The following is a 10,007-nucleotide window of genomic DNA, read 5'->3' as shown; positions in this document are numbered from 1 at the left end:
GTTATGTTATGGGAAGGAGGTTGGGGCACGTGTGTATTATGGGAACTTGGTGATAGCTTTTTGTTTGTGTGTTGTTTTATTTAGTTTTTTTTTATTTTATATTATTTTTTTTTTTTTTTTTTTTTTTGTTGTGATGTGTGTGTGTGTGTGTGTGTGTGTGTGTGTGTGTGTGTGTGTGTGTGGGTGTGTGTGTGTGTGTGTGTGTGTAATGTAAACTTTAGGAAATTACATAAACTGTACAACTTGTATGCATTCTTAAAATAATACAGACATATAATTACATACATATGCATTTTTTTCATGAACATATATGAGCTTTATTTACACCTCATTTTTCTTTTATTTAAGTCAGAATGAAATACAAAACTCCTATATGACATGATGCAATTTCAGTAAATTCTTGTCTATCTCTCTTTCTCTCTCTTTCGTTAAAATAAAACTTCCTGCTTTAGGAGGAAAATGAAAATTCCTCCTTCAGTAGCATAAAATACACTTAAACACAAAAATATATGTCGCTTATGGACAAATTCCCAATCCATTTTCGAATATATTTATTAAACTTTTTTTTTTTTTTTTTTTTTTTTTTTTTTTTTTTGCAGGACTAAATCATAAGTTTTCCCATTTCCTGTTTTTAATATATTTGTTCTATAAGTTAAATCTTTTTTCCCTTCTTACCACGAATTTTCCACATCCACCACGTATGTTTGTTTGTCTGTTTTACATTTCCTGGTGTTTGACCTTGTATTTGTCTGTGTTATCTGTTCTACTTGTATCACTTTTTTTTTTATCTCTTCACACTGAGGATGAAGCCCATATTATCCAGCTTATTTCTATCTATTCCGTCTTCTTATATCTCTTTCCTCTCTTTTTTCTATCTGTTCTTCACACCTGTATTTACCTGTTCCACTTTCCCTCGTTTCTATATTCATGTTTTTTTTCTCTCTCTTTTATCAATATCCATTAGTATTAATTAAGTATTAATCCCCCCCTCCCCCCCCCCCCCCCCCCCCCTCCTTTTTTTTATCAATATTCATTACTTACATTTTCCAGTTTTTATTTTTATCTTCTCTTTTGACACTATAGCCACCCATAACATCCACCTGGTTTAGATCTCCTCGCCTCTCTGATAAACGCTATCGCCACTGTTATCTGCCTCGAGATCGGCGTCCTCTCCGTGTTCCTTGCGTAAAAACACCTCTTCTGGCGAGAGAGCATTACCGGCACACTAGGCATAACGCACCTCTAACGTGAGTTCCTACGAGGAGGAGGAGGAGGAGGAGGAGGAAGAAGAAGAAGAAATAAAGATAAAGAAGAAAAAAATCCTCTTCTTTTTTTTCTCAAATTATTTTCCCTCTTTTTATTTTTTTTTTATTTTTTTTTTTTTTTTTCAACTCTCATATTTCCATTAAATTCTTTTTCTTTCTCTCTTTAAGATTTATCTTACTTTTCCTCTCCAACTTGTTCTTCGTCGGTCCACCTTTCCACTTTCTCTATACTTTCCATCTTCTCCTATCTTCTCCTCCTTCTCATTCTCCCATCATCTCTCCTCCCCCCTTTCTTTCCTTTTATTATTTCCTTCTCTCTCAAGGATCGAGGTATTTCGGGAAAGCACAATGCGGCCGGAGGATCTCTGCCGTTTTGCGAAAGTGTTTTGTTATGATTACACAAGGGGCTTGCAGGGGTAGGAGGGGAGTGGAGAAGAGGAAGTGGAGGGGAAGGGAGAGAAGAGAGTGAAGGGAAGGGAGCGGAGAAGAGGGGAGGGGGAGGGGTGGAGGGGGAGAGGGGAGAGGAAGGGGTGGAGAAGGAAAGGGGAAGGCGAGAGAGATGGAGAGAAGGAAGGGTATTAGGCATGTAGTTGGGGGGATGGGCAAGGGGTAGGGGGTAAACCTCGATGGACAGACCGAACACAAAACACCTCTTCCTTGGTTCACTTAATGTTTCCTCTTCGTGAAGAACTCTTTCATCACTTCTTTCTCCCCCTTTTCCTCTTTATCACTTTTCCCTTTGCCGTCATCATCATCCCCATATTATGATCACCCTTCTTTCCGTTCCAGAGGCCACTCGACATTAAAAGCCGCTCACTGCTCCTATAAATGCCGCACTGCCCAACCCCCACCCCCCCTCTGCACCTAAGCTCACTAGCCCACCCCAAATCCGCCTTTTCCCTCTTTTACCCTCCTACGCGAAAACAGTTCCTAGGAGTCTTCCCTTCTGCAGGCTGTCCTTGCCCTATGTGACCGGATCGCAGAAGGAGGCGAGGTACCGCAGGAGGACAGCGGCAGGAAGAAGCAGGCAGGGCGAAGGGCGGTGCTGCAAGAGGGTACTGCTGCTCGTCTGCATCGCTGCCGGTTCCTTGGCTGCAGGGGAGAAGGGGCAGGCGTTAGGGGTGGAGAGACTCGGTCTCAGTTTCACTCGGTCTCTCTCGCGCTATCTTTCGCTCTGTCTCTCTTTCTCTTTCTCACTTCCAGTCTCTCTCCTCTCTCCCTCTCTCTCGAACATCTCCATATATCATTACTCCTTCCTCCGTCCAATAACATGCGCGTCAATCGGGTCCCCCCACCATCCAACACTCTCTCACCGCTCATCACATGACCCAGCATACATCACCTCATCTCCTCAGTCAATCCCTCCCTCATTCCTCTCCCCCTCGATCTCTCTCCTCTCCTCTCTCTCCCATATCTCATCTCTCCAGGATTCGACACGGGGCACAGGCACTCGCTCCAACACTCCTCAACTCTCACTATCTCTGTACCCTCCTCGACATCCTCTCCTACTCTTCTCTTCTCTGCATCTCCTCTCAACTCATCCCTCCTCTCCTCCTCTCCTCTACGCTCTCTCCCCCACTCTCTACACGAATCTCTCCATCGCTCACTCTCTCTCGTAATTCTCCACTCTCTCTTCTCTCTCTCTCTCCTCCTCCTCCTCACTCTACCTCTCTCGTCCCTCTCAATCTCTCCATTCTAACTCTCCATCCTCTCTCCCCTCCTTCTCTCCAATCACTCATCCTGATGTCTCACCCTCTCTTCCTCTCTCTCTCCCTCCTTCCTCTCTCACCTCTCTCTCCTCCCCTCCTTCTCTCTCTCTCTCTCTCTCCTCCCTCCTTCTCTGCTCTCTCTCTCCCCTCTCTCATCTCTCATCATCTCATCAGTCATCCTCCTCACACCACCCTCCGCCCCCGTCCGTCTCTTCGTCTCTCTCCGCACATCTCTCTCTCTTTCTCTCACCTCCCTCCTCCCTCTTCCTCCTTCTCCTCTCTCCTTCTCTCCACTCTCACCACCTCCCTCTCTCTCCTCTCTACCATCTCCCTCAATTCTCGCTCATCTCCTCTCTCTCTCTCTCTCACTCTCTCTCTCTCTCTCTCTCCATCTCCTTCTCTCTCATCTCTCTCTCTCCTCTCTCCTCACTCTCTCTCTTCTCCCTCTCTCTCTCTCCTCTCCCCTCTTCCTCTCCCTCTCCTCTCCTCCTCCTCTCTCTCTTCTTCCTCACCTTCATCTCTCTCCTCTCCTCTCTCTACTCACTCCTCGTCCTCTCTCCCTCCTACTCTCTCCTCTCTCTCTCCTCTCTCTCTCTCACTCTCTCCTCCTCTCTCTCTCCATCTCATCTCCTCATCTCTCCTCTCTCTATCTCTCTCTCAATCTCTCTCTCTCTCTCCTCTCTCCTCTCTCTCTCTCTGATCTCTCTCTCTCTCTCTCTCTCTCAACTCTTCCTCTCTCTTCTCCAATCTTCTCTCTCGCTCTCTCTCTCCTCTCTCTCTCTCTCTCTCTCATCTCTCTCATCCTCTCTCTTCTCGTCGTCATCTCTCTCTCTCTCTCCTCTCTCCTCTTCTCTCTACTCTCCTCTCCTCTACTCACTCTCCTTCCTCTCTCCTCTCCTCCTCTCTCCATCCCTCCTTCTCTCTCTCTCTCCTCTCTCCTCTCCCTCTCACTCTCTCATCTCTCACTCTCTCCTCTCTCACTCTCCATCTCCCTCCATCTCTCTCTCCCTCTCTCTCAATCTCTCCTCTCTCTCTCTCACTCACTCTCTCCTCTCTCTCTCTCTCTCTCTCATCCTCTCCTTCTCTCCTCTCTCTCTCACCTTCTTCTCCAATCTCTCTCTCTCTCTCTCTCTCTCCTCCTCTCCCTCTCTCTCTCTCTCACCCTCTCTCTCTCTCATCATCTCTCCTCTCTCTCTCCTCACTCTCCTCCCTTCTCTCTCTCTCGTCTCCTCTCGCTCACTCTTCTCTCCTCTCTCTCTCTCTCATCTCGCTACTCTCTCCCCCTCTCTCTCCTCTCTCTCCTCTCCTCTCTCGTCTCTCTCTCCCCTCTTCCTCCTCCTCTCACTCTCTCTCTCTCAAACCCTCTTCTCTCTTCTCCCCTCGTTCCTCCCTCCCTCTCTCTCTCCTCTCCCTCATCTCCTCTTCCCTCCCTTCTCATCCTCTCTCTCTCTCATCATCTCTCCTCCCTCGCTCTCGTCTCCTCTCCCTCCTTCTCTCTCTCTCTCTCCGTCTCTCATCCACTCTTCTCTCCCTCTCACATTCTCTCCCTCTCACTCTCCTCCCTCTCGCTCACACGATCTCCCATCTCCCTCCTCATCTCATCCTCATCTCTTCTCCCATCCTCTCTCTCCTCCACTCTCTCTCTCCTCCTCTCTCTCCCTCCTCCACCCCTCTCGCTCCCCTCTCCCTCTCTCTCTCCTCTCTCATCTCTCTCTCACCCAATCTTTCCTTCTTCCTCTCTCTCTCATCTCCCATCCGTCTCTTTCCCTTCTCCCCCTTCCTCCCTCTCATCTCCCTCTCTCTCTTCCTCTCTTTCCTTCTCTCCTCCCCTCTCCTCCTCTACTCTCTCACACTCTCCTCTCTCACTCTCCCTCCTCACCTCTCAACCCCTCTCGGCTCCTCTCTCCTCTCCTCATCTCCAATCTCCCTCCGTCTCCTCTCCCTTTCTCATCCCCACCTCTCCTTTCCCTACTCTCCTTCCCCCTCCATTCTCCCTCCCTCTCCCCTTTCCCGTCCTCCTCTCTCTTCCTCTCCTCTCCATCTCTCCCCCTCACCTCCTCTCCTTCTCTCTCTCTCTCTCTCAATCTCGTCTCTTTCCCTCTCTCTCACTCTCATCCCCCTCATCTATTCTCTCTCCCCCCTCTCTCTCTCGTCTCTCTCGCTCCACCTCCCTCCCCCCTCATCTCCTCAGCTTCTCCTCTCGTCTCCCCAATTTTCCCTTTTCACTTCTCTCCTATATCTCATCCCCTCATCCTTTTCCTCCTCTCTAAATACTCTTCCTCCTCACCCTACTCTCTCTCCGTCATCCGCTCTTCTCTCATTCCTCTCCTCTCTCCCTCTCCTCTCTCTCTCTCATCTCCCTCCCCTCCTCCTCTCTCCACCTCTCACTCCCTATCTCATCTCCCCCTCACCCTCTCCCCCACCTATTCCGCTCCCTCTCTCCTCACTCCTCATCTCTCTCTCTCCCCCTCTCTCTCTCTCCATCTCCCCTCTCTCTCCTCCACTCGTCTCTCTTCTCCTCTCCTATCCCGTCACTTTCTCTCTCTCTTCCTCTCTCTCTCTCCTCCTCGCTCCCCCCCATCACTCTCTCCTCTCTCATCTTCTCCCCTCCTTCTCTCTCCTCTCACCCCTCATCTCCTCTCCACCTCTCTCAAAATCTCAATTCTCCATCTCTCTCTCTCCCCTCTCATCTTCTCTCACTCCTCCTCTCTCTCTCTCCCCCTCTCCCTCCCCATCTCCCCGCAAATCTTCCTCCCCTACTCAAACATCCTTCCCTCCACTTCTCTCCTCACCTCCTCTCCTTTACTCTCTCTCCTGTTCTCTCTCTTCTCTCTCTTTATCTCCTCCTCTCACTCTCTCTCCTATCTCGTCTCCCCCCCTCCATCCTCTCTCCCCCATCCCTCCTCTCTCTCGTCTTTACTTTTCTCATTTCTCTCTTTCGTCCCCTCCCTCCTCTCTCTTTCCCCTCTCTCTCCTCCCTCGTCTCTCTCTCCTCTCTCTCTCCCTCCTTCTCTCTTATCACACACACACACACACACACACACACACAACAAACACACACAAACACACACACACACACACACACACACACACACACACACACACACACACACACACACGCAATGAACCACAAAAAGTAAACGAAGATTTACGTAGATATAAACGCACATACAACTACACATACATTATACAAGACATACACAAAACTCTTGTACTTTTTAATCTTAAGTCTAAAGGCAATGAAATAGAATTCTTTATCATGCATATTCTTATTTGATTATCTATCTATATAAATATTCATTGGTGATTCTTTATCAACTTAAGCTACAAGAATCTTCTGTATCTGAGGTATCTCTTAGTTTGTACATTCCATCATATCATTTGTTTATGTAGTAATGATAGTCTACTCAACAAAAACATAACGACCAATTAAGCACAGATTAATTATCTTCATTACCGACGCCCATCCCAGGAGGCCAAATCCAACTCACAAGCAAGCACATCCACCTCGTAGCCAAGTGTGCTCCCGAAGTCACAGATACCTTGCTTAATCACTCCCTTGTTTACTAACGGACAGGCGGGTGACGTAACTGGACAGACCTAATCATGAGCGGGACCAAGACAGTGCTTTAGGCCGTCAAGTTGGTGTTATTATTAGCACGCATGGGGAGGGTAGGCGACGCGGTGGTGATGGCGACCGTAGTTTCATTATTATGTTTTTTCTGTTTGTCTTTTTCTCGTATTCGGTCCTTTTTTCTGTTTCTGTTTCTCTGTCTGCCTCCATATGTGTGTGTTTATTTCTCTTCTTCTGTCTGTGTGTTTCTTTTCTTCTGTCTGTGTGTGTTTCTGTGTGTTTGTCGGTCTGCCTCTCTGTCCCTCTCTTTCCCTCTCCCTCTCTTTCTTTCTTTCTCCCCCCCCCCCCTCTCCATTTTTCTTCTCTTCTCTTCTCTCTCTCTCTCTCCCCTAAATATGTACGTGCGTGCGTGTGTGTGAGCTTACGTGTGCGTGTGAACATGCTGACTGATGCTCTGAATCAATACATTGGTTATGGGGAATGTAATGTTAAAATCGGCGTTGGTGAATTTCTCAAAAGAATTGCTCTGAGCTTTATTGACTAAATAATAATATGCAGAAGAGAAGAGTGTTGTAAGGCGCGTGTGAGAGCGTAAATCATTCGCTTATCGTGAAAATTATATAGCAATCTGTAACGACTGACAATAATAACAACAAAACACGAATCCTGCCTCTTTGTGTAAGTGGATGAACTACGAAAGATATTCTTTACTAAAAGAGAGAAATAAATAATAACAGAAGAAAAATGAAGGAAGATGAAGTAAGACAAAAGAAAGGAAAAAAAAGAAAATAAAAGTATCATAGGCATCGTGTATAGTAAAATTTTGTTTTGAAAGAAAATTGTATATTTTGTGTGACTGGAGGGATTTTTAATTCATTAATCTACTTAATTATTTATATTTCTCTATGTGGGTGTGCGTGTGCGCATGCACGTTTAAGTACTACTTCAAGCGAATGTGTGTGTGTGTGTGTGTGTGTGTGTGTGTGTGTGTATGTGTGTGTGCGTGTACATGTGCGTGTACATGTGTGTGTGCATGTGTGTGTGCATGTGTGTGTGCATGTGTGTGTGCGTGTGCGTGTGCGCGTGCGCGTTTAAGTACTACTTCCAGCGAGCGTGTTTCCTTTCAAGTGTGTGTGTGTGTGTGTGTGTGTGTGTGTGTGTGTGTGTGTGTGTGTGTGTGTGTGTGTGTGTGTGTGTGTGTGTGTGTGTGTGTGCATGTTTCATATAGGAGAATATATGTGCACCGTTGTTCAGATGTTTGTCTCCGAATTTGTGTGTTCCATATAGTTGTTTGTACGAGGCTATGTCTGTGTACGTGTGTTAAGGTTTGTGTGTGTAAAGGTTTATATATGTTTGATTAAAAAACAAACTCTATAGCAATGGTGATCTTACACATAATTAACCAAAGAGGAATAACGTGGAGATAAAAAAAATATATTAATAACTTAGGCAAAGGGGACTAGATTTAACGGGAAAAGGATTCACTAATTATACTCCGCGTCATCAAGGATTCAGAGGGAAGGACAGGGAGAGGAAATTCGCTGAGTATATATGAATAGAGGTGTCAGGGAGGGCTGATCACAGGCATCGGGTGCCAGCAAAAAGGTCAGGAGAATTTAGACGAAATGCTGTCTGTCGCTTCGTGGGCACGATGTCGTTTCGTCGAGATTTGATCTGTTTGTCTATCTATTGCACACACACACACATATTCATATATGTATATGTATATATATATATATATATATATATATATATATATATATATATATATATGTGTCTGTGTGTGTGTGTGTGTGTGTGTGTGTGTGTGTGTGTGTGTGTGTGTGTGTGTGTGTGTGTGTGTGTGTGTGTGTGTGTGTGTGTGTGTGTTTTCTCCTAAAACACTTGAAATGGAGAATGTTCAATACGTTACAGGGCGTTCCTTGTACTGCTTTATACGTTTCTCCTCCTGGCGCCCGGGGTCCCGCTGCAGCGCCAGTTGAGCAGCCCTGGGACATACTGTGGGCGCCGAAAATACTGGGACCTTTCCTATTTTAATGCACCAAAATTCATATAAGCTGACATGGTATCACTTAGCGGTACCTGGCAGCTTTGGAAACCTCGCTGAGTTTAGTTGACGCTGCGTCGCATGTTAGTGCCCGTCTATGCATGCGATGTCACAGACAGTGCTCCTGCCCTTTGTTATTCCCCACGTCTATTTTTGCCCTTTTCTTTGTCTCCAGACCGAACCCAGCAGGTCAGGAAGGGTGCCACTGACCGATGTGGAAAAGCCCGTATTCTCGGTCTACGGGAGGATAAAGTGCCAGTTGAAGAAATGGCGAGGACCACCACCACCACGCGCCTTCTTGCTGCCTCGCCAACCGCCTTGCCCCAATACAAGACCGCTGGCTCAAGTTTACTGCGGGCAGGAACCCCAAGCTGACAGATGACTTCAAGATATACATACCTACACATATACATAAATACATATATACATGTGTGTGTGTGTGTGTGTGTGTGTGTGTGTGTGTGTGTGTGTGTGTGTGTGTGTGTGTGTGTGTGAGTGTGTGTGTGTGTGTGTGTGTGTACATATATACATATATACATACATACGTACGTACCCCCCCCCCCCCCTATCTGTGCGCGCGCAGAGATAGGGGAGGGGAAAAAAGGAAAAGATTGAGAGATTAACAAACCATCAAATAGGCAATCGAACAGATATCCCCCAGAAGAGACAGACAAACAAACAACCAAAATACCCCCCCCCCAAAAAAAAAAAAAAAAAAAAAAATCGAATCAAAACATGCATACCCTGCGCCCCCATCCAGTAAATATGTTATCACTCTTTCATGCGAAGCGATAAAGTGCAGATTGATTTCCGTCCCTCAGCTGTCGAATTAGGGTACACTTTGTCATGTGCCTTATTTATGGTAATGGCACAGTTGTGTATGAAGCGGGCGGGAGGGCAGATTTATGACTCATTATTTACGGCGAAATCATAGACTTCAAGCCAGCGAAATACAAGACGTAATGTGCGGGTATTTACATCGAAAGGGAGAGGGGAGAGGAGGGAGGAGGGAGGAGGGAGGAGGGAGGAGGGAGGAGGGAAGAGGGAGGAGGGAGGAGGGAGAGGGGAGGAAAGATGAATGGGCATTTTCAGAAAGGGATGTGGACGGAAATAACAGAGGTTGGGGATAGACTGCACATACGTCGCGGGGGAGGGCCTGCACCAAAGTCTATCGAGGGAAACGAACAAGATTTCAAAGAGTAGCTATAACAACAAACATTAAGTAAATAAACGAAGGAACTGAGTGCAACGGAAGTATCACAATGATAGAAGCGCTGAGAGGAATGGAGAGAGGGAGAGGAAATGTGATTATAAGGCTATATAGAATAAGAGAGGCAGGAAAGCGAGAAAGAGATGAAGGTGGAAAGGGAAGGGGAAAGGAGATGAAAGAGAAACACAGTTAAGACTAAAAG

At 46.5% G+C, this 10,007-nt stretch overlaps 1 protein-coding gene across 1 annotated transcript in view; it reads right to left on the bottom strand.

Moving 5' to 3' along the window:
- Positions 1–2,167: 2,167 nt before the first annotated feature.
- Positions 2,168–10,007, bottom strand: part of LOC125031334 — an 8,925-nt gene continuing 1,085 nt past the window's right edge. Inside the window, exon 3 of the mRNA XM_047622039.1 lies at positions 2,168–2,357. Coding sequence (XP_047477995.1) covers positions 2,230–2,357 — 128 coding nt within the window. The 3' untranslated portion in view covers positions 2,168–2,229. The remainder of the gene's footprint in view (positions 2,358–10,007) is intronic.

This window comes from Penaeus chinensis, chromosome 12 (genome assembly GCF_019202785.1).
Source record: "Penaeus chinensis breed Huanghai No. 1 chromosome 12, ASM1920278v2, whole genome shotgun sequence".
Classification (NCBI taxonomy): Eukaryota; Metazoa; Arthropoda; class Malacostraca; order Decapoda; family Penaeidae; genus Penaeus; species Penaeus chinensis.
This window is presented reverse-complemented; position numbering and strand designations above follow the sequence as displayed.